This window comes from Garra rufa, chromosome 5, assembly GCF_049309525.1.
Source record: "Garra rufa chromosome 5, GarRuf1.0, whole genome shotgun sequence".
Taxonomy (NCBI): domain Eukaryota; kingdom Metazoa; phylum Chordata; class Actinopteri; order Cypriniformes; family Cyprinidae; genus Garra; species Garra rufa.
This window is the reverse complement of record NC_133365.1, coordinates 24,026,160-24,051,748: the sequence shown is the minus strand read 5'-3', so window position 1 is coordinate 24,051,748 and position 25,589 is coordinate 24,026,160. Positions and strand designations below refer to the sequence as shown.

General features: G+C 32.7%; 2 protein-coding genes across 2 annotated transcripts; one reads left to right on the top strand and one right to left on the bottom strand.

Moving 5' to 3' along the window:
* The first annotated feature begins 1,554 nt into the window (after window positions 1–1,554).
* Window positions 1,555–4,235, top strand: cdc26 (cell division cycle 26 homolog). The gene is made up of 3 exons (XM_073841103.1): window positions 1,555–1,589; window positions 2,061–2,166; window positions 3,854–4,235. Exons 2-3 carry the CDS (start codon window positions 2,086–2,088, stop codon window positions 4,037–4,039), a joined length of 267 nt encoding a protein of 88 aa, XP_073697204.1. The 5' UTR covers window positions 1,555–1,589; window positions 2,061–2,085; the 3' UTR covers window positions 4,040–4,235.
* Window positions 4,236–4,328: 93 nt separating this feature from the next.
* On the bottom strand, window positions 4,329–23,233 carry slc31a1 (solute carrier family 31 member 1). The gene is made up of 5 exons (XM_073841102.1): window positions 23,092–23,233; window positions 10,604–10,731; window positions 10,352–10,424; window positions 8,054–8,222; window positions 4,329–5,964 (listed from the first exon to the last, which is right to left on the bottom strand). The coding sequence occupies exons 2-5, from the start codon at window positions 10,706–10,708 to the stop codon at window positions 5,763–5,765; spliced, it is 549 nt and encodes a 182-aa protein (XP_073697203.1). The 5' UTR covers window positions 10,709–10,731; window positions 23,092–23,233; the 3' UTR covers window positions 4,329–5,762.
* Between the last annotated feature and the right edge of the window lie 2,356 nt (window positions 23,234–25,589).

Genomic DNA, 25,589 nt, shown 5'->3' with positions numbered 1-25,589 from the left:
ATTTCCGTTAGTGATCACGTTTGCGCAGCGTTGTCAAGGTAACATTTCGTCAGTCATTCCCTTCGCCAAGGGAATTCCAAACGGTTAAAAGAGACAGAAATGCCCTACTCCCTTAAAAGAACTCACTTCAAAGGGATCTGCCCTTCGGAGGGAGTAGGGCGTAGGGATGCGCACTATAAAACATGGCGGAAACTACCCATAATTCTACGCGCAGTGACGTAGTTGGCCAAGCTCTATACTGTCTAATCTTTTGAAAGTATGATTAAGCCCCTTGTATTGTATTTTATTTCTGTATTTATTTCTGTTTGTATTCATTTTTCTCTCTGAATTTTTCTATTGTATGTTTATTTTTGTTATGCTGCTATTTGGACTTATTGAATTGTATTAAGATTTTCTTATTGTTGTTTATTTGGTATTTTCTATGTTCTCTTTAATCAAAATTAAAAAAAAAAAAAGTCTTACGATTTTGATAAATTTAAATGACTTTTACATTTTAAATAACAGTTTTAAGTTTAGGATACATCATCCAGGTTCAAACAAGACAGTTAATAAAATGGTGTATTAAAACGAAAAAAAAAAAGTCTTGATTTTTAGACGTTTTGGCTCATTTTAAATCAAGTCTTAGACACTGGTTGTAGGGGTCTAGGGGACTGTAGCGATTGTTTTTTTTTTTTTTAAACTATTCCTATACCATTATTATTTTATTTCGGAGTTTGGGTTTATTTATTAAATTCATTATTTATTGGTAAACAGAAGAGACTTTCTTAAAAAACATTAAAACTGTTCAAAAACTTGAGCGGTAGTGTATGTTTTATTAAGATGATATTTTAAATACTTAAATTTTACCTGAATTAAAATTTAATAAACACATAGAATTAAATGCAATAATTCAATAATAATAATTCTTTAAAAGCCTGACAAATTATATTTGAGTAAGATTTTGTTAAAATATAAATGATCATTTTTAATCGTTACATTTTAATATAATGTAACAATTAAATATAATTTATAAATAATAATTTTTATAATTTAATATAATTTTTCTAATAAACTTTTTTCAGTCCAGCAAGAGTTCATATTGAAATATTACACCTTATAAATAAGGTTTTAAAAAAGTATTAACTATTAACCAGTTTGATCATGTTGCCAATTTAGATGCCTTAGAAATTTTGGCTCATTTTAAATCAAGTCTTAAACACTGGTTGTAGGGGACTGTAGCGATTGCTTTTTTTTTTTTTTTTTTTTACTATTCCTATACCATTCTTTATTTATTTCGCAGTTTGGGTTTATTTATTAAATCCATTATTATTATTATTATTTTTTAAAATAAAGTTTCAGCGACGAAAACGCTTAAAGCTTTCCATCGAACCGATGATTAAATTAACTGCCCTTCTTAAAGTGGGCCTTTCAGCTAAATATAAACAGTAAAATGTTTATGCAGCACAAAACACTTCAAACAAGTCAAGATTTTATTTCAGTTTATTCCATCGATTCTGTCCTATCTTTTCTTTTCTATGCGCTGTACGTTAACTACATTTCCCATGATTCCCTTCTGAACTTCCTATGGAGATAAAGCGTGTGTGATTGTGGTAAGTGGTGTCATGTGAATCAGTCAAATATTTCATTTTAAATCGTTTGCCATTAAGATGTCATGTTGAATAAACTAGACGACAGTTTTCAGATTTCATTGTCCTGCGGTTTATGACTGTTTAAGACTCGAGAGTTCAAAGCTAGTGGGCTAATTAGCATGTAGCTGCTAAACAATAACGTTATATTGCAGCAACAGGAGTCGATTAATTGAACTGACAGTATATGTATTACTTAACGACGCTAAACTTTACATATTGATGAATGTGTTATGTAGACAGATGTTGGTATTGCTTTCTTCAGTGATAATTTCGTCAACACTGTGTCAACATTAATTTCCTCAGAACAAATGTGAACAAGAGTTCAGCGTAATTTAAATAGATTTACCCCACTGATCTATAATGGAAATATGTTTAGCTAAGTGGTTTAGCCACAATAACTGACTGTCAGCATATGTTTTAACGCGTTTCCAGGCAACTTGAGGCTGGTGATGTGAAGATGCTGCGCAGGAAACCTACGCGCCTGGAGCTCAAGCTCGATGACACGGAGGAGTTTGAAAGTGTCAAGAAAGAGCTGGAGGTAAAATCCAGATGATCTACAGTAACTTCAGCTAGGACTGAATGTTTAGGTGATGCTTTCTGTACAAATGAGTTTACTGTACAGAAAAGAACATTGAAACAACCAAAAGTTACTGGGTTTTCTACACTAGAAAAGCTCTTCATGTAAAGTCACGTTTATAATATTTATTAATAGTGTTTTATGCAGTACAGATTGTTTCAAAGCAGCTTCACATAAGCCTTGTGAACTGGAAAATAACAGTGTTAATTTAGCAAATTTCAGCTATAAACAGCTCTACAGTGGACAATAGTGTCATTATTCTGTTCAAGTCAGTTCACTACTGATTTAGTTCAGTTCAATAACTGTGTTGATGTTGTGAAGGTATTGTTGTAATTCATGCAACAGTGGTAAGGAACCACAGCTCCACCTGAGAAGGAGAAAAAAAAAACTTTGGGAAAAACCAGGCTTAGTTGAGTCTAAAGCAAGCAATACAAGCTAAAGAACTGCTTATTACCTTTTACAATTTTTTCAAATTATGTACTAAATGAATCTGATACATCCATATTTTTCCTACACCCCCTTGCATGATAAAGGAGAGTAATATCTGTTAAATTGTAAACAGTCACTCTATGAACATAAGCATTTTCATAAAACTGGGTACCATTAGGGTGACATTATTGTACACCCTTCAACCACTGCTGTTCAAAAGTTTGGGATCAGTAAGGTTTAATTTTTTTTCCGTTACAGAAATATTGTGAAATGTTATTGCAATTTATTTAAATATACTTTAAAACAGAATTTATTCTTGTAATGCAAAGCTAAATTATCAGCATCATTACTCAAGTCTTCAGTGTCACGTGATCCTTCAGAAATCGTAATATGCTGATTTATTATCAATTTTGGAAACAGTTGTGCTGCTTAATATTTTTTTTTTGGAACTTGTGATATTTTTTTCAGGACTCTTTGATGAATAAAATATTAAAAAGAACAGCATTTATTTAAAATAGAAATCTTTTGTAACAATATACACTACCGTTCAAAGTTTGGGGTCAGTAAATTTGGTCTTTATTTGAACGAAATTAATACTTTTATTCAGCAAGAATGTGTTAAATTGATAAAAAATGATAGTAAAGACTTATTATTAGAAAAGATTTCTATTTTAAATGTTTATCTTTTTAACTTTTTATTCATCAAATTATCCTGAAAAAAGTGTCGCAGGTTCCAACTTTGATAATAAATCAGCATATTAGAATGATTTCCGAAGGAATGAATAATGATGCTGAATTTTCAGCTTTGCATTACAGAAACAAATTATATTTCAAAGTATATTAAAATACACTTTATAAACTGTTATTTTCAAGTGCAATAATATTCCATATGTATTCGTATAACATTCAGAACTTTGAGCATAAGAGACGACTTTAAAGAAAATTAAAAGTTACTGATGCTAAACTTTTGAACAGCAGTGTAAATCGTAAATGAAATCAGAACAAATGCACAGCATATGTTGTCTTTTTCTCGTCGTTACAGCAGAGTACAAAGAAAAAATGAAAATAATCAGCTTTTACCATAGATATTTCTGCCATACCATATCACATTACAAATCCTCAAACCAGAAGTAGGCTTGTTAGGAAAACGTGGATTCTGAATAGGACATAGTTTGACCTTGTTTTAACAATCTCTACGTTTCTTTCCCATGTTTGCCCAGAGCCGAAAGAAACAGAGGGATGAGGTGGATGTAGTTGGCGTCGCCACATCCAGCGAGATGAGCGGAGCATCAGGTGGCGGCACGGATGGAAAGACCAGGGAGCAGATGATCCACGAGCGAATTGGTTACAAACCCCACCCAAAGCCTAACACACTACCATCACTGTTTGGAAACCTTCAGTTTTGACAATGTGCAAACATGAAAAATGGACTACAAGGTCTAGAGAATCTGCACCACACATACATATATTATGAGTTTGATTATTGCCTGACCTGAAATAGACTGAAAGCACATGCACTCTGGGTTTGGTTAACTGTGTTTGTGATAACTGATTACAAAGGACTATTTTTCTACTTGGCTAAATAAAATCTTGTTAGTTGGATGTGGGAAACTGTATTTTATTTGCTTTACTGTAAATACAAGAATAAGACAAGGAAAACATTTCATAGGTTTATAAATGAGGTGGCCGCGACAGTTGAAATCATACAATATTTATTCATAATTTTCCTTATGATTACAGTATGATTTATACTTCAAACTCTACAGACGTGACTGAACTGTAAACAGACTAAGAAATCTTAACACTGCCACAACACTGCAAATGAGGTTCAGTGCTTCTATACCATGTGCTTGTAGTTTACCACACTTAAGACAATGCAAACTTACTTTGATTTTTCTGAAATCTATAATATGAACAATCTCTGTAATGAAGAACTGAACCTCAGATCCAATTTTACAAAGTGACAACTGCTACAAAAACATGATGTGAATATTTTCATCTTTTAGAACGGTTTTTCTGCTTTTAACTAAAAAAATCTGAAAATTAGAGAAAAACAATTATAAAGAAACAAGAAAACATTTAAACAGGCTTTCTTTTAAAACCCACATGCTTACTGCTTTAAAATATATGTGGTTTTGCAATTTGAAGTATGAAAGCCTTTGTGTTTACAAGTAATTGAGACACTCTTTGGGCACTTTTATTGGGTCCTGTATGTAAAAGGCACACTCCTTTCATTTAAGGAGTATAACTATTATCAACTTCAACGTAAAATTCACATTCCAGGACCCAGTAACTATCAGGGCGATGACTGTAATATTTGATCAGCTCATGATCGCAAATGCGCCACAATTTTTCATTTAAAAAAAAAAAATGTCAGAACGTAAAAGGATCTACATAAAGATTGCCAGAAGACATTGATAACAAGTACAGTCATAGTTGAGTGTTACAAATATAAATTATAAAAGGAAATCGGTGACACTGGCATCAGCTATAATTTATTTTCCACCAATCTTCCTATGTTTACTTAAAAGCACTCCAAAGGGAGCGAAGTTCGACTTTGAACTCAAGTCCCAAAACCTCTCTTTTCTTGTGCAAACATCATTCAGTCCAGTGTTTGTCTAAACAATGGTCACTGATTATTTTCGGTCATTTCAGCGATTAGAAACACTTGGCCATAACAACCTCAAAAGTAAAAAAAAAACACCCTCCCACCAATAGTGCTTGTATGTCAGGTCCACCAGATACAGTTTGGCTTTTAGAGTCTACGGTTGCCCCCTCGGGTGTTATATTCCCTCATTTAAGGCAAAGGGTTTAGTAAGGCTCTATCACACCCAGAAGCACCAGCATGAACATAATAATCTGTAAAATGTGAATAACAGACTTGATTATTACAAATAATCTCAATCGTGACTCTCAAGACTATGGAGGTAGACTGTTAGGCTGTGGACACATATGCTGTTACCAGGATGAGGGGTTGCGATATGAAATATGGGGCTAATTTATATAAAACGAATCAAAATAGAGCTTTAAAATGAATAGAGCCACTTGGACGATATTTACCAATATAGTGCTCCACACATGTTCGGATTGTGAAAGTGGGTGTTTTTTTGAGGTCATACACAAGAGAGGTTAATGACAGTGTTCTGTGATATCCACTACTACTGCCTTCTTCCAGCTGAACAGGAAGTAGCCGAAGCCAGCGCCCGCCGCCACTGCGATGCACAGGTACCCGTTGTATGTCATGAACACCAGCATGAGGAAGTAACTGACCACCACTTGGATGATGTGAAGAATTGTCTGTATAAAGTGTGCGAGACTCAGCATTCGCTGGCTGGGGGAGAGAAGGGGGAGAGAACAGAACCAGGTGTTTAGCTTATTACAGGATTACAAATGTCACGTCATCAGTGTGAAGAAAACCTGGAAAATGCATGTTTGCCTCTTAGAGGTCACTCGTGTGGCAATGATTATATACACGGGATGATTAAATCAGTGTAAACAGGCTTAAGGTTGATTTATGTTTGCTTGTTTTTCACTGACCTCATTTAAAAAGCGGTGATGAAAGAAAAATGTTTTCAATCAGAGCTAGAGGTGTGCATTACAGGAAAACATTACAGGATTTTTCTCCATATACAGTGCCTTGCAAAAGTATTCATACCCCTTTATTTATTTTATTTTTTTTACATTTTGTTATATTGCTGCCTTGGGTTAAACTGCTTTAAATTACTTTTTTTCACTTCAATCTACACTCCATACACCATAATGGCAAAGAAAAAAAATGTTTTTTAACATTGCAAATTTATTAAAAATAAAAAACCTAAATGATTCCATTGCATAAGTATTCATACCCTTATCTGGGACAAATGACATTTAGCTTAGGCGCATTCATATTGCTTGTAGATGTTACTACACTTTGAGTAAAGTTAACCTGTGGCAAATTAATTTGAATAATCACGATTTAGAAAGGCAAACATGTCTTAATAAAAGGTCTAACAGCTGAAAGGCAAAAACCAAGCCTACGGTAAAAAATACGAAAAAAAAAAAAAAAAACTGCCTGTAGAGCTCAGAATCAGGATTGGATTAAGCCATGCATTTAGGGAAGAGTTAAAAAAAAAATATGCTGCATTGAAGGTTCACAGAAGCAGGTAGTCTTTATTGAAGTCCATTATATTAGGAAACATCCTGGAATGTTTTCCTCAAAAACCTTAATTTATTTTCAACTGAAGAAAGAAAGACATGAACATCTTAAATGACACGGGGGTGAGTAAATTACAGGATTTTTTTATTCTGGAAGTGAAGTAATCCTTTAATACTAAACTAATACATCTAATATTTACACATTTAATAATACAGATAACATCTGAATCATTTCATTTGGCTAATATATCACTTTCACTTGGCACAATATATAAACAATATAAAGGCCAATTATTTAATTTTGCAAACAACGTCTTCATATTACGCTTATTTTTATGTACTATTTTCATTTGACATTGAATTGATAAATCTTAAATAAATCATGACATAAAAGACTTAATTAGGACAAGTCTAAAATGTGAGATAAAAAGACATAATGACATTAAAATAATTTTTTTAATAATGCTTTTAAAATTAAAGTTAATTGTCATATTCACGGCATAAATTCATCTTAAAATTGCGACTGTAAAACATTCTCAGTTTCAACTTTTTATGTTATAATTATCACTTATTATCTGAATTTTGACTGGGAAAAATTGGCTTATCATTTCAACTTTCTGTAATGTTGACCTTTTAACCCATTATGACTTAGGTCAATTTTGACTTTTTATTGTATAATAATGACTTTATTTTATTAAGACTTTATCTTCTAATTATGACTAAGCAAGACTTTTTGTTTTATAATTATGACTCAGTATACCATACGGCTGTCTTTTTAATCATATAATTTAGATTTCTTTTATCATAATTTATTATGTCATAATTACGATTTTTTTTTCCTTACATGGCAGAAATGTGCTTCCATAAACCCCAACCCAACAGATCAAACAAATCGGTTTCAGGCTGGGTTAGTTTTTCCCATGTATAATATATTGCGCACACACATTTGAAAATTGGACAGTACCAGTTGGGTGGGGTTAATAATCATATTTATGGACCAATTTCAGGCTTTAAAACTTAAAGGTCAACCTGCAATTGCTTTCACAACCCATTTGACTTTTATGATGTCACACAGTTCACGTGAAACATGGGGTGCAAGGTGATCATACCATATCGTAACAGAGCACGCATGGCCTGATAACTGCTGAAAGGAAAAGTTCCTTAAAGGTCAAGAAAGATTACAAAGACATGTACTGATGAATCATTCACAATAAAACCAGGAAAGTTCACCAAGATTTTAACACCAGTGTAGACCTTCTGAAAACATGAGTACTCCATTCACTTACCCGACTGTTTTATGTGTCTCCATGAGCACGGTGCCATCAGCTCCTGGGACAGGCATGGAGTTGTAGCGCACGTTCACTTGATTCCTTCTCAACAGGACCTCACGGCCGATCTTCAGACCTTCGTATAACACAGCCAGCAAGAACACACCAATGCACGCGCCTACCATTTCTAGATGAGACGAGGATAAAGACAGGTTAAAGCCCAAGAAACCTTGCATTGTTATCTACTTTATCTTTATATCCAAGTTGACTGGGACTTTCTGGTTACAAAAATATTGTGCTTTGTTCTCATAATTCAGATGCATTAACTAGTACAATCTAGTAAAACTTGTGAAACCAGTACACTTGCCTTTTAGGGGATCTAATGACATTATTCACAAGAACGCCACTGTTTTATGTATAATAAACAGTGGGATGTTTTGTTCAATATCAAATTTCAGGTCCTCTGTAAAGTTATGTTCACACTGAAAGCAATACACTGCGCTGTTGTTTTACAAAGTCACTGGCAGTCAGCGCATCAAGTCAATGCTCATTTGCATGAAATGTTGCATTGAAATTAAGTTTTTTTTATTAACCTGATCTCGTGACGAAAATGTACCTGTGGGAATGTTTTCGCAAGATGCGAAATATATACCGCCGTGTACGTTTTTTGACATTCACTGTAAAATGTCCACTGAGTGGCGTTAAAAGGGTGTTTGGTTTTTTCCCCAATATATATGAACGTACATATTGTACATTTTATGTGACGCTGGTTTTGTACTTGTCACCGCAGTTCTGACTTGAAATGTCCCTTGAATGGCACTATAAATCTAATGCTACGTGATGTTTTAAAATAACGTGCCATCTGCACTGCACCTAAACCTAACTGAGAGTATGAACAAAAGCGAATTTGACGTAAAACCGTAATCGCAGGCATGCCATTTTAGCTTGTTTTCCAATCTCTCATCTTTCAGCTCTTTCATCGGGAGTCGTGTTTTGACAGGATTCCAGGGCTGCCAACTTTTGAGTTCAGCTTGGAGTGAGAATTCCCACAGTAGTCGCTCTAGGGGGGTCTAGGGGCATTTCCCTTATCCAATTTTCTGGTGATCTGAGAAAGTTTACCAGCCATAAATATTTTTGCCAGGCCATGAAACTGTTTTTACAGTTGTTGCTACTACAACAACAACTAAACATATTTAATAACAAAAAATAATAATAAATTGAAAATTAGAACTAAACACAATGAGCAGTATGAGCAGTTTTTTTTATTTAAATTTGATTTGATCTTTAAACATTTAAAGCAGAATGGTCTGATTTCAGCATTGTGAAATTATTTATGTTTATTTTATTATTTTATATATATATATATATATATATATATATATATATATATATATATATATATATATATATATATATATATATATATAATACCTGTCAGCAGAGTTTTGTCTGACATCTAGACGTTATCATACTGTGTTTTTATCAAATATATTTAAAAAAATATTTTGACACGAAAATTCTAATATTTCTCTATTAATCTATTAGCTTGTTCTGCATAGCTTGAACATCTGTTCTGAGAAATATTTTATCACTCCCGAAACGTTGCTGCTTGTACAGGGTATATTGCCGTTAGCAGCACGAAAAACAAAACTTTCATTCAAATTCTGAACGGATTATATGTAGCCTAGAAGTGCGCAAATAACCCTTCCTTGATAATAACTAAAAAGGTGTCACTTACTTCAGCTCTTCACGATCTCACAAAATTCCTTTATAATCAATGAACCGCTTATTTACAGTGAATGGACTGGCAAGTGTACAGGAAAAAAAAATCCTGCGTTTAGAGGTGAGTGAATTCAGACTAACTTGAACGCAACGGCCAATAGGTGTAGATCAACAGATATGTCTGTGATTGGCTATATCGCTTAGCGCTACGGAAACACGTCTTTTGGCGTATTCCAGAGTGCAAACACAAATTCGCACTGGAGCCTTTACTAAATCTGTTTTGCTATCTTATTATTAGTTTTAACTGAGGGTGCTTTTGACTGCGTGAGAAAATGGATTCGTGGCGTGAGTGCGTGGGAAAAGTTTCAATTGCGTGAGTCTCACGCTGAATGCGTGAGAGTTGGCAGCCCTGGGATTCGTACCCAAGGATTCCGAAGCCCAATTCTGTGTTACGTCCAAGCTTTGTGTTATGTCCAAGCTTGTTACATCCAGAAAATGAAACATATAATCATAGCTATAATCATAACTGTGTTTAAAAACAGCCCTTCCAAAATTTCACCAGTTTCTAAAAACACAATCCACAGAGCATCTTACCTCCTGGTGTGTTGATGACCAGCCCAGCGAAAAGCAGCTCCACATTTTTGCAGCCCAAGTAGAAGGTCATTTGCTGAAAGAATAAATTAAGCAATAATTTCAACCTGTTTTCCCATAACAAAAAGCAATTTTAATTATATGTTCATGAAGCAGCAGTCCTACTTCCACTGAACAACAACATTAAACAAGCAGATAACACGATTGTGTCTTGGTTACTGACACACAAGCTTAATGAACTCAAAGTTGTCTCACCATCATCATCATGTGATCCCCACTGCCTGTGTCATGATCCCCATGGTTGTGTGTGGTAGCAGGCGGCGTGGATGGGTGCATATGGTGAGCGTGTGAATGTGACATATTTATCTCACTGCACAGAGGCGCTGGGGAGAAATTAGAGAAGAAATTTTCTTAAACATTCAAGTTATGTTTGATGTGTTTGACAGGTTTCTAAAACAATAAGCACAGTTCTTCAGTGTATTAAATTGCTCTTCTGCTGTATGAAAGGAGCAGAACATACTATAGTTGAGTTACATTTGAATGTGGATCATGACAGTAGACTTTCAGATGGTACCACAAAACCAGCCTTAAGTAGCACAGGTATATTTGTAGCAATCTATTTTTCTTTTACTACAAAAAATCATTAGGATATTAAGTAAAGATCATGTTCCATGAAGATATTTTGTACATTTCCTACAGTAAATATATGAAAACCTAATTTTTGATTAGTAATATGCATTGCTAAGAGTTTAATTTGGACAACTTTAAAGGTGATTTTCTCAATATTCAGATTTTTTTGCACCCTCAGATTCAAGTTTTTCAAATAGTTGTATCTCAGCCAAATATTGTCCTGTCCCAACAAACCATACATCAATGGTTGATTCGCTAAATGTGCAAACAAATGCTGCTTTTTTCTCAGAAATAACTTTTTAAACATTTTTCTGAGCAATAACGTTTAATCACCTGGTGTAGCAGTGATTTTTAGTAAATACTAAAAAGTTAATCCACTCAGAAATGAAAATTTGGTCACCATTTACTCATCCTTATCCTCCACAGAAAGTCCATCAACATATTGGCGATTCCAAAAGTTTATAAAAATGAATTCTTTATGTCTGAAGAGTTATGATCACTTTATACAAAGGACAGAAATCTTTATGTTTAGGTTTCAGAAATCAATCAAGTTTCATTAAAAACGTTTTTATTTTCTAAGATTAACAAACATTTATTAGGTTTAAAATGACATGATGAAAATTTTGTGTGAACTATCCCTTTAAAAGTCAGTTTTTTGCAGAGTAACCACTTGTGTAGCTCATCACATCAAGCATGAGAATGATCTACTAATGTTTGACACCCAAAAAAGTGTCACAATGTTTTTTTCTGGAATGTATTTTTTATAAAATAAAGCTTCTTCAATAACATTAGCTCATTTGTGCTTGTATTCGATTTTATATATTTAGTTTTTAGTTTTAGTAACCAGATACAACTCTGTTTCTCTGTGTATTAAAATGGAGTCTGGTTATTTTCAATTCGTAAAAAGTGTTCAAATTCTGACAACAGGAATAACAGATACAAGAGACCTTTACTAATCAAATGCCCCAACAACCCCAGGGCTATTCACTTTGACAACATCGTCCGGATAATCAAATACGTACCTCTATAAAACAATTACTTTTCCCATTAACCAGCAAACATGCTTTTCTAAAGGTTTGGGACAGCCTCAGGGATAAAACACACATCACAGATGGCTATATGTGACATACATCAGACTAATGAATGGGGCTATCTATATCTGTACTGACCATTAGTCAGCGTGTTCTTGTTTGCCTAAGCAGACACTTGGCTACTCTTTTAAAGTCTGGAATACAATTTTCCCTCATAAGCTCACATTCATAAGTTCAAACTAGGTCAACTGAGGAGCAATGAAAGAAGAGGGAAAACAAGTCAGAAAGTACACTCAAAAATAAATGTTTGTATCCCGTCTTCATAATTACAGTCCAGACAATGTGCACTGTTGTCAAGAAGTAAAATGTGTCATGTGACTGCTCTGTTAAAGCCTACAGAATGTCTACACAGTAGTTAGAAGTTCTAGGTTTTAGGTACAAAAACATACAAATTTCAGATTCTTATCTAAATTGTCCCAAAAAATTTTTAGGTAATGTATCTTGGCATTTTTTAAATTACCATGTAAGTAATTATGGTATATAGTTAGTATCGTGGTATCTTGGATAGCTTGTAAGCATGACTAAATGTTTGCTGTTGCATTCATTTGTTTCTGTCATAAACAATCTGATACAAAATAATCCGACTGCCGAATGCAAAACAAGACAAAGTTAAACTGAATCCAATGAAGAAATTCTCCAGAAATAACTCACCCAAGCAAAAACTGTCACCTCCTTGGTTTCTTAAGGGAGTTACTTTCTGTTTGGCACTACAAAAATGTGCAATTTCTGTCAGTCGTCTTCTTGGCAAACAGATGCAATTAACGTGTAAAGTGCAGCACGCTAGCGATAGTGTTCAGGAACAGCAGGAGTTCAGTGCGTGGCTCGTCGTACTGCACTGACTTCTCATGTGACCTCTCATCTGCTTTTCATTTCCCTCTTCTTCCATTAATCCAATCACAAGGTTGTAACCACACCCACAAAACCTACTGTCTGAAAAAACCTCCTTCCTTCATCCACTCTTGAACCCTCATTATATAGTTCCAGTCAAAAGTTTGAACAAAATGCCTATTCTGCACTATGACTACGTTCCACCTTTTTGAACAATAGCCCACAAAATTATGATTTTAATAACACAAATGGAAGTAAGGTAATTATGGAAGCATGTTTCTACCACTGAATTATAAAAAAAAACAAAATGCACATTTTCTCTCACAATTCTGGCTTTTTTCCTAGGAATTACAAGTTAATATTTCTTTTTATCTCAGAATTCCGAGATATAAACTTGAAAAATGTAAACTCAATATTTTTTTATCTCACAATCCTGACATGCAACAGCAAGTTATAACAAAATATAAACTCTCAATTGTAAGGATATAGTTTTTTCCCCTCATAATTGGACTTTATAACTACATATCTCACAATTCTAAGAAATAATTCTGATTTGTGAGATAAAAACTCACAATTACAAGAAAGTCAAAATTGTGAGAACTAAGATATAAACTCGCTATAACAAGAAAATTCGAGGTATAACCTCGCAATTACAAGAAAAAAAGTTAAAATTGTGAAATATAACCTCATAATTACAAGAAAGTCGAAATTGTGAGATACAAACTCGCAAATTAAAAGAAAAAAGTCAGAACTGTGAGATATAAAATAACGATTAAAAGTCATAAATTTGTATAAACTAACAATAAAAGAAAAATGTCAGAATTGCAAGATATAACCTTGCAATTACAAGAAAAATTGAAAAATTGTGAGATATAACCTCACAATTAAGAAAAATGTCAAAATTGAGAGTAATAAACTTGCAATTACAAGAAAAAAAGTCAGAATTGAGAGTAAAACTAACAATCACAAGAAAAAAAGTAAAAATCGCAAGATATATACTTGCAATTAAAAGAAAAGACAGAATTGTGACAAACTCAATTACAAGAGAAAGTCAAAATTGTGAGAACTAAGATATAAACTCGCAATTAGAAGAAAAGTCAAATTCAAGGTATAACCTTGCAATTACAAGAAAAAAAAGTTAAAACTGTGAAATATAACCTAATAATTACAAGTAGAAATTGTGAGATACAAACTCACAAATTAAAAGAAAAAAGTCAGAACTGTAAGATATAAACTGATGATTACAAAAGTCATAAATTTGTATAAACTAACAATAAAAGAAAAAAGTCAGAATTGCAAGATATAACTTGCAAGAAACTTTGAAAACTTGTGAGATATAACCTCACAATTACAAGAAAAGTCAAAATTAAGAGTAATAAACTCGCAAATTACAAGAAAAAAGTCAGAATTGAGAGTAAAACTCACAATTACAAGAAAAAAAGAATTGCAAGATATATACTTGCAATTGAAAGAAAAAAGACAGAATTGTGACAAACTCAATTACAAGAAAAAAGTCAGAATTGTAAGATATAACATAACAATTACAAGAAAAATAAGTCTGAATTGTAAGATATAACCACACAATTACAAGAAGTCAAAAATTTGAGGTATAACCTCACAATTACAATAAAGTCGAAATTAACTCGCAAATTAAAAGAAAAAACGTCAGAATTGCAAGATATAACCTTGCAATTACAAGAAAAATTGAAAAATTATGATAACCTCACAATTACAGGAAAAATGTCAGAATTGAGTAATAAACTTGCAATTACAAGAAAAAAGTCAGAATTCAGAGTAAAACTCACAATTACAAGAAAAAAAGAACTGCAAGATATAAACTTGCAATTACAAACTTGCAAGATACAAACTCGCAAAATTAAAAGAAAAAAGTCAGAATTGCAAGATATAACCTTTTTTCAAAAAGAAAAATTAAAAAATTGTGATAACCTCACAATTACAGGAAAAATGTCAGAATTGAGAGTAATAAACTTGCAATTACAAGAAAAAAGTCAGAATTGAGAGTAAAACTCAATTACAAGAATAAAAGTAAGAATCGCAAGACAAACTTGCATTTAAAGAAAAAAGACAGAATTGTGATAAATCAATTACAAGAAAAAAGTCAGAATTGACAGTACTAAACTCACAATTACAAGAACAAAGTGAGAACTGTAAGATATAACCTCACTATTACAAGAAAAATAAGTCTGAATTGAGAGATATAAACTCACAATTGTAAGAAAAAAAAAGAATTGAGAGAGATTTATACTCGCAATTGCGAGAAAATATCAGATCTGTGAAATAAAAAGTTGCAGTTACCTTGTTTTATTTTTTATTCTGTGGCAGAAACTAGCTTTCATAATACAGTGCCCAAAAATTTCCATTCAAAACTATCTTGCATTTTATCTTCCTCAAAGTAACCACCATTTGACTAGACTACAATAACAGTTAAGTTTTATGAAGCAATTAAAGTTTAGCGCATTAAAATGTTTACCAATATAGCTAATAGAAATACCAATTATCAGAAAAGTTGACGTTTCTCGAATTTCTCATTGCGTTTAACATTAGTGCGTCAAATGTATGTAGACACTTGAAAAACAGGTTTGGAAAAAATGTGTGTCAAGAAAAAGTGCTTGTGGCTTGACATGACAGAATTACAAATGCACCCGTGTGCATATTATGTTTCTCCCATCAGAGTGTTCCTTGGTAAAATTCCGACATACATCATAAACATTTTTCACTGCATCAGTATTTATGTCTTTTGCAATAAAACTTATGCAATAATTCATGTCTTTAAGGATGAAGCCTCATTCTACTATTTTGTTGGTAAAAGGCCAACTGGAAGTAAACAGGTGGGAGACTGCATTTTCACTTTGTTGATAACAGAACAACGTAAAAGGTATTATCAACTTAAAACTCTGCTAATGTCACAATGCAAAACAATTTTGATTTCTCTGTGCAAATTATGACCTTTTCTCAACAGTCATAGCTCACAACTGTACGTGCGTTTTAGGAAAAATTTTTATCAATGTTCAAAGAACATGCATTAACAATGTTCAACTGCACAGGGGATCAAAATACGTGCTGAGTGCTTGTTCTCATAAAGATAAACAACAGACTGTAAAAAAAAAACAAAAAGGGAGGGGTATGACAAAGAGATCACAAACTTGAATGTTAAATATTTGCACAGCTATTTCAACTCTAATTATATTAACTTGTTTATGTCTTAATCATTACCTAAAAAATGATTGAATCAATGATCTTTAGATGACATGGATAAAAGACAAGGATCTGGTCAATCATTACTGATCGTTATGATGTTCAGACCACATTAACCTTCTCATTGGCAGGTCATAAAACAAAAATGCAAGCAAACGCATGTGGAGGGGGCGACATGGACCAGTATTCACTCAGTAGCACTAGTAGTGTAATCTACCAGCTTAAGTGCAGAGGTCAAGATGAGGTACAAAGAGCAACTGAGCAGTAGTTGACTCATACAGAGCTTTTCAACATTTCACAACAGCAAAGTCAAATGTTAAATTTTGTTTGGTTTAACAGAACTCATGGATTCTAAAGTTTGCCTTGGCAAAACAAATCAAAATGAATGCAAGAGAGAAAATGATTATGATACATGCAAGTTTAGTCCCACCAAAAAGCCTTGTGGGAAAGACCTGAGAATGTGGGGACAGTTTTGCTCCACAGTTACACTAAATTTCAGTACTCTTTTATAAAAAGGGCAAGAATGTGTCGTATGTAGGGCTGGACAATATATCGAACGATATTGTGAGGCGCGTTTAGTCAATGAAGCCGGTGCTTTGATTAGTAGTAAATCTCCATCACGTGCGTTCCGCTCAGGTTCCGCTGGAGCGGCAATTAATACACAGAGACGTAAATCTCTGACAAGCTACGCCATATCGCGCTCAATATCGCATTCGATATTAAGCTTGATAGGGGTGGGGAAAAAAAAATCGATTCTCCGATGCATCGCGATTCTCTCTTCAACGATTCTGAATCGATTCCTAATATTTCAGAATGGATTCTGAGCTTGTTTTTTTTTCCGCTTAATGGCACGTGTGCGGGCTAGAGACGCTGCCGGCTTCATTGCACAGCATTTGCACTGTGAGACTCGTGCGCACTGCTTGACATTGTGTGCTTCCACCCGCCGTGTTATGCTTTCATTTCTGCCGACTGGAATGCAGTACTATAGATGCACTGACAGACTTTCGCGTGCGCTTTGTGTTTGTTCGTCCTAAAGCTCGATTGCAGATGCGGTTAAATGCACTTGCGTTTTCAAATAGTTTTAAACGAAACTGTACATACAGTCAGCTATGTTTTTAGAGCAGGACAAAACATCTGATATATCGAAATAGATCTGTGCATCAGTGGCGTTCTGTCCATATAAGCTGCTATAATGCTCTGCATACCCAGGCTGACAGAGAGAGTGCGTTCACGTGTTAAATAATATAAACTTGCTTATAAGTTGATCCCTTATTTGAGATAGAATCTTCCGGGCAAGCAGATTCTCCGCATCTTCCTCGACTCCTCAGAATTGATGCGCATTCTCTGCTTTTCTGTCATGCGCATGACTTTATCGCCCAAACGGAAAAACGCGCTGTTGCTGCCAGATCCTGATTGCCGAAAATCATATTGTGTTTGATGCACAACTTACTCGACTAAATCAAATGAAAAACAAAAACAAAAAAACATCCTAACTGTATATTATCATAATTTCTCAACAATTCAAAATGTGAAAGAACACTGAAAAAAAAATAGACTATATAAAATGTCTATAATTTTTTTTAAATAATAATAAACAGGGAAAAGAGGAAATATTAAAATATGACTTCTTCTCTGATTTTATTGGTTTCTAAAAAAATCTAAAGATATAATTATTTTTGGTATTACTGGTGGTTTTAGCACTAAGCATGCCTGGTTAAAAAAAAAAAGTCACCGTTCGCCACTGCTGTGCATTAGTTTGTTAAAGCTGCCTGTCTATGATCTCATCAGTAATAATAAAACGGCGGTAATGCTTAGGAAAAAAGAAAAACTATTGTCTGTAAACTTTCAGATACCTAAAGAACACTTATTTTAAATAAGTAATTGTTTTAAAAAGTACCTTGCTTATATAGTTTAAAAAAATAAAGTAAAATTGGCACAAAATAAATTTGATATAAAACATATGAAAATGTAGCCATGTGCACTAGCTACTATTGAAAACTAAGAATGTGAGCATCATGATATTTAGTTAATAATGAAAACAGTAATTAAATTAAATTGAATCTTGAAACCAGTGAAGATTGACACACCTACTTTTACAGAGATTTCAACTATAAACAAAAAGCATATAAACTGCAATTTTACATGTTTTTAAAATTGTAAAGTTGTATTTGCACAGCAGAAGAATTAATTGGGGAAAAAATGTAGATCAAGAATCGTTTTGGAATCGGATCGTGACTCCCAGAATCGGAATCGGATCGGATTGTGAAGTGCCTGAAGATTCCCACCCCTAATAACCAAACAATTACAAGAAAAAAGTCAGAATTGAGAGTAATAAACTAATAAAAAGTCGAAATTGTGAGATATAAACTCGCAAATTAAAAGAAAAGTCAGAATTGTAATATAAACTTGCAATTACAAGAAATACATTTTTTTCAAGATATAAACTCACAATTACCAGAAAAAAAGTCAGAATTGAGAGTAATAAACTAATAAAAAATTGAAATTGCGATATAAACCCGAAAATTAAACGGAAAAAAAAAAAAATCAGAATTGTGAGATATATACTCGCAATTACAAGAAATAATTCTGATTTGCGAGATATAAACTCACAATTACAAGAAATAATTCTGATTTGCGAGATATAAACTCACAATTACAAGAAAAAGAATGTGTCATATCCTACTACTAAACTGAAAGAAAAAAGTTACACAGAAATAGTGACAGGTCTTTTCTTTCATTTGTTGTTTCACTGAAAGAGTTTATTTTGAAAAAGTACAAGGTCAATACAACATTTAAAACATACATTTAGAAAACAGACAGGGTAAATGTTCATTTCACACTGACTTTTAGAACTATTCTGTTTTGCTTTGTGACATTTTCAGTACAAGCTCTGTAATGCTAAACTAATTTAAAACTATTTTTATTTTAAAAACATTTAAAAATGTTTTTGATTTTAAAAAATGCATCAGGATACAATAATGTTGCATTTCCTATTTTTCATGTAACAGTAATTAGACTAACAGACTTGAGACTTTCTAAATGTATAGTTTTTCTTTCGATTTTGGTGTGAAACACGACCTACACATTTGTTTGTGAGATTCACCCTAAAAGAATTTAGAATGTTAAAAATGCATCAAACTGGTTTGTGCTGTAATGCCAGAGATTAAATTAAAAATGAAACAAAATGTACTTGTGTCACTCATTCATTTGCGTCGAACCATAATGTTAGTGAAACTAACACATTTCAGTAAAAAAAAAAAAAAAAAAAAAACCTTTGCAGTCTTGCACAAAGCCCTACTTTTACACTTTCAGAAACTACACTCTTAAAAATAAGGGTGCTTCACAATGCCATAGAAGAACCTTTTTTGTCTAAATGGTTCGATAAAGGACCTTTAACATCTTTCTGTTTCACAAAGGTTTCTTTGTGGTGAAAGATGTGGTTTCTTCAGATTATAAAAAGGTGAGAAAAAGAGATGGTTAATTTAACTGAATGGCTCTTTGTGGAACCAAAAAAGGTTCTTCTATGGCATCACTGTGAAGAACCTTACTTCTTTAACTTAAAGCACCTTTATTTTTAAGAGTGTAATATGGATATCAGGGTGATGAAACGCAGAAACCATATTGCAATATGGCTAGTTCATTCAAAAACCAAACCATCTGAACTTAAATTTTTTTATATACCTGATAAATATCAAAATTCATTCGTATATTTTTAAATGTCAAGCTTGGGAAGTTTTTGAAAGCCTGTACACTCTTAAAAATAAAGGTGCTTCACGATGCCATGGAAGAACCTTTTTGTTTAAATGGTTCCATAAAGAACCTTTAACATCTGAAGAACCTTTCTGTTTCACAAAGGTTCTTTGTGGTGAAAGAATGTTCTTCTGATTATAAAAAGGTAAGAAAGAGATGGTTCTTTAACAAACCTTTGACCTAATGGTTCTTCGTGGAACGAAAAATGGTTCTTCTATGGCACTGCTGTGAAGAAACTTTTAAAGCACCTTTATTTTTTAAGAGTCTAGCCTGTATCCAATTACCAACTTAAGTGAGCTGATTATTAAATCGCACAATAAGTCTCGTCTTGTGAATTTAATCACTTTACACTGGGGAGTCAGTGACACACATCGAGTCTGAAGAGAGAAATTTCTCTCTAAAATAACTTTTATCTGGAAGTGTCTAATAATGTCAATAAAAATGATCCACTCATGTAAAAGACACAATATGAGGTAGTGTTGCCTTGACCTGCCACTGCACTTTCATACAGATCCAAATCAAGTACTTTACACCTGTTTACATAAGAGGGTTAAAAAAAACAAGTTAAAATATACCCAAGAGTTGTATGACATTTCTAAAGTTTAAAAAGACAGTCTACACCGTTGACATTCACGACAATGCAGATAAAATAATACAGCACAACCAGGGCACAGGGTTTCAATACCTGGTTTTCTGGTTCAGCAAAACAATCAACCTATAAATAAACACACACATTGAATCCACTGACCTTCCTTCCCCCATTTTTGATACTAACTTCCTCTAAAGAAAAGCCTGTGTCCAGGAACAAAAGCAAGTTATGAGAAAGTAAATAGGCTTTTTCCTTGTAGACTAACAATAGAGTTCTTTGTTAGCCCTTAATTACAACTGAGTTATCTTCATATTTTGTGAACTTATTCACACAACTCTATTCAGATATATATATTTTTAGATGACAGAAATAATATATGACAAAAGACCAATGTCTTTCTTTCCAATGAAAACAAAATGAGAAGTCTCATAGAATGCGCAGGCTGCTGTTTTCTCATCTCAGTGCATGACATTTAAGAGCTACATTGGACTTCAAGATTAAATTTCCTCACACAAAGCTATCAAAATATTTTTACTGTGCTTCTGTGTGTTTCTCATGCATTTTGGAGATTCACATCTCCAGTCCCTATTCACTTTCATTGCATTTCAATCAGTGGGTCTCATGATGATCTAAACTACCAGTCAAAAGTTTGTTAAACAGTAAGATTTTTTAAGTTTTTTAAAGAAGTCTCTTCCACTCACCAAGCCTGCATTTATTTGATCCAAAGTACAGAAAAAATAGTGAAATTTAAAATAAAATTTGTTTTAATATATTTAAATAAAATGTATTAATGTGATCAAAGCTAAATTTTCAGCATCACGACTGCGGTCTTCAGTGTCACATGATCCTTCAAAAATCATTCTAATATGCTAATTTGCTGTTCAAGATTTTTCTTCTTATTATTATCAATAATTAGATTTTTTCAAGATTCTTTGATATTAGAAATATCAAACGATCTGTATTTAAATTATATAAATTAATACTTTTATTTAGAAAGGATGCTTTAAATTGATCAACGGTGATGACAAAGACATTTATAATGTTACAAAAGATTTCTATTTCAAATAAATGCTGTTCTTCTGAACTTTCTATTAATCAAAGAAACTTGAAAAAATTCATCTCAGGTGTTTTCAACATAATAATAATAATAAATGTTTTTGAGCAGCAATCGGAATATTAGAATGATTTCTAAAGGATCATGTGACTGGAGTAATGATACTAAAAATGTAAAAATACATTCAATTAGAAAGTTGTTTTAAATAGTAAAAACATTTCAAAATTTTACTGTGTTTGCTGTACTGTGGATCAAACAAATGCAGACTTGGTAAGCAGAGGTTACTTCTTAAAAAAAATAAAAAAATAAAAACCTTACTGTTCAAAAACTTTTGACTGGTACTGGATGTATATTCTAGTTATGCCAAGCTCTAAAAAAAAATTTGGCTCAGAAATTCAGGGTAAAAAAAATCCTTAGCCTTAATCTTTATCCAGTAAATCACGAGCCTTCGAATATTGTTGACACTGGGGGGCCTTGCAGTCAAAAAGGTTGAGAACCGTGGGTTTACATGCACATTAGAAAGTGGTTATTACAAGAAAGCTGCTTAAAGCAAAAGCAGAATTAATTTATATGCACTGTTTCAGCTCAGTCTGTAACCAGCTTTCTCTCCATGTTGTTTATCCGGTCTTTTCCACATGCATACCACACTTAAAAAAAAAAAAAAGAAGAATGTTGTTTATGCATTTAGGATTTACATTACGTTTGGCAGAGCACTGCTTTCTGCATAAAACTTGAAACAAAGTTGTTAACTAAAAATAAAAATATTAATTTAATTAATAAAAATAACTCAATTAAAAAGTAATGCTGAAATAAGACGAAACATAAATACTAAATTATTAAATTAACTTTATAAAAAATTAAACTTGAAATACCTTGATAATTTGATCATTTTAGTTATCAAATGACTAAACCTGATGTTTAAAATATATGTATATAAATAGTAACATTAAAAAACTAGAATGACAAAAGCATAATGTAAATTTTAAATATAATAATAAAAGCCCTTTCCAAAGACTATTAAAATAACACTGCCCTGGGATATGTAAAAGATTCATTGTAATGAACAGAGCAGCGAAAACATCTGCAAGATTTCTTCTTTTGTGTACACTAAAGAAATCAAGCCTTATGGGTTTTGAAACACTTTTTTCAAGGGTAGTTTTTTTTTTTTTCCAAGGGTACAGCTAATTATGCATCAGGACAGCAGATTGCTATCAGTTTAGGAGTCAAGTTTATTAAAAGTGAAAACAGCATTATAACTACGAATTACCTGCATAACCAGCAACTGTTTTGACAATATAAACCATCACATCTGCCCTGATACTTTACTGTCTGATGTAGATGCTAGAAAGATTATCAGACCAGCATTTATACTGTATAACCTACTTCAGGTACAGCTCATTCAGACAGTATAATCTAATATAAAATCGTGTTAATGTTAATAAACAAGACTAATACTCGCTATTTACAAAGAGGAGCCAGAGTGAGTGAGAGCAGAACTGCAAATGTCTTCTCAGAGGTCACAGCAACACAGATTACAGGGGGGGGGGAAATACTTAATTGAAGCAAAGAGTCACATAAACCTTACCTTGACCGTATGCGAAGAATGCGTCTGCAGGTTTCCTTTAGTTTTTGATATTAACTAGAGAACATTAGTTTTGGGACCAGAGTTAATCTATTTAATCTTTACACTGACCAGCAGCGAGATGCTCCGACTCAGTGGAGTAAAAGTTGTGAAGTCAGCTACAAGGCAAAATACAACCCACAATAAAAGTCAACAGTAAAAGCCCCTTCGTCTCAAATTGAACGGATTCGCTAATTTTATTAGCATATTATATGCTAGTCGTTTAAATCAATAAAAACACAGACACGCAAAATTAATTTTGTTAATATTTGTAGCCTTTGTTAAAATATAAAATGATTAAACAATGTATTTTAAATAATATTTTAGAGCAAAAGTAACAAACATTACAAGCTTGTTCTCACTTATAACCTGGTAAAGAAAAACTTTACCGTCAGTATTTTTACGAAAGATTGACAAGTACTCATGGATTGTCCATTCGATTTAATAATGAAAAATAAAGATAATTTGAAAACGACTATTATTTTGAAGAGATTTTCATTGAATGTTATGTATCCGGCGTTTTCACTATTCCCTAGACGTTGCACGTGAAGTGATGCAATAAAAACTCCGTCCTTCCGTTGCCACATGGCAAGTAATACGTGATGCCTTTACGCGTTGACAATGTTTAATATTTTCTCTTTGTTTGGACAATAAAGCTTCTACCCCCTGGTTTCACAGACGGCTTAAGCCTAGTCTAAGACTAAAATGTAAGTCTGAGCTGTTTCAATTGAAAGAAACTTGCACTGACTGATCTTAAATTAACGTTATATCAGTCCCTTTGTTTTGTCTCAAGATGCACAACAGTAATGTGTTTTTCTAAGCATGTTTATAAATATTACTTAAATGTCCTAATTGAACTATGGGCTAATCCTGGCTTAGTCTAAGCTCTGTCTGTGAAACCGGGCCTACGTGCACTTAATAATGAATAAAAATATTAAAATTTGCATGGAGTCAAGGCCTTATATTTTGGCACCACTGAAAATATGTATTTTTAAGTTAGAAAAGAAGAAATAAGCCTTCTTATTTGTTAACATTAGTTCATGTATTAACTAACATGAATGATAAATGAACAATACATTTATTACACTATATATATATATATATATATATATATATATATATATATATATATATATATAATTAATCTTTGTTAATGTTAGTTTATAAAAGTACAGTGTTAGTTCATGTTAGTTCACAGTGCATTAACTAATGTTAACAAACACAACCTGTGATTTTAATAATGCATTAGTAAATGCTGAAAATAACATTAACTAAGATTAATAAACAATGCTGTGGAAGTATTGTTCATTTCTTAGTTCGTTAACTAATGTTAACTAATGAACACTTTTTGTAAATGGTTGCCTTTATTTGTTTAGATTAAATCTACAGCTCATATGCTGTTTTTTTTTTTAATTCAAGAAAAGTTTGGAGCATATTTCTCCGTGTGCATTTAATGTAAAGACATTTAAACTATTACGTTGATGGACATAATTTTGTAAATAGTTAATAGGTTTTGGAGAATTTTACATTTTGCAGACTTGGACAATATAGCTAAATAGCAACCTCTAGCGTTTGCTATTCTGTCGATTTTATTATGCAGAAAGCGTTTGAACAGATCATGCTTGTCAGATTCAATTATTAGAAACTTATTTGTGACCCCGAATCACAAAACAAGTCATAAGGGTACATTTTTTAATACACATTATCTGAAAACTGAATAAATAAGCTTTTCATTGATGTATGGTTTGATAGGACAGTATTGACCACTATTTGAACATCAGCAATCTGAGGGTGCAAAAAAAATTTAAAATATTGAGAAGATTGCCTTTAAAGTTGTCTAAATGAAGTTCTTAGAAATGCATATTACTAATCAAAATTAAGCTTTGATATATTTACAGTAGGAAATTTACAGAATATCTCCATGGAACATCTTAATATCCTAATTATTTACATAAAAGAAAAAAAATATAATTTTGACCCATACAATGTATTGTTGGCTATTGCTATAAATATACCCATGCTACTATGACTAGTTTTGTGGTTAAGAGCCACATACAGTATTTAGATCCAAAGAACAGGTCATAGTTAAATAATATTAACTAACTGTGCTTCATCTTCATCAACCTAGAGAAACAAGTGGAAGAAATAATCATGGAAAACTGTCCAGGTCCATTTGTACACATTTATTACATTTTCACAGCAGGCTGAAATAGAGAATTGCATGTACATATACAGAACAAGAGCGCAGGGAGGAAAGCATAGAGCTAATTTAATTACGAACACTACATTAAGATAATGACAATTATGAGCTTGGTCACAAAAGAGCCATCGAAAAAAAATTATACTGTATACATCACTTAGATAAAACAACATCTGATTACTTATAAATTAAGAACATAGCATTGAGATACAGACACTCATACAAACATTTAAAGGTATCATTCACAAAGAAATAAACTCAC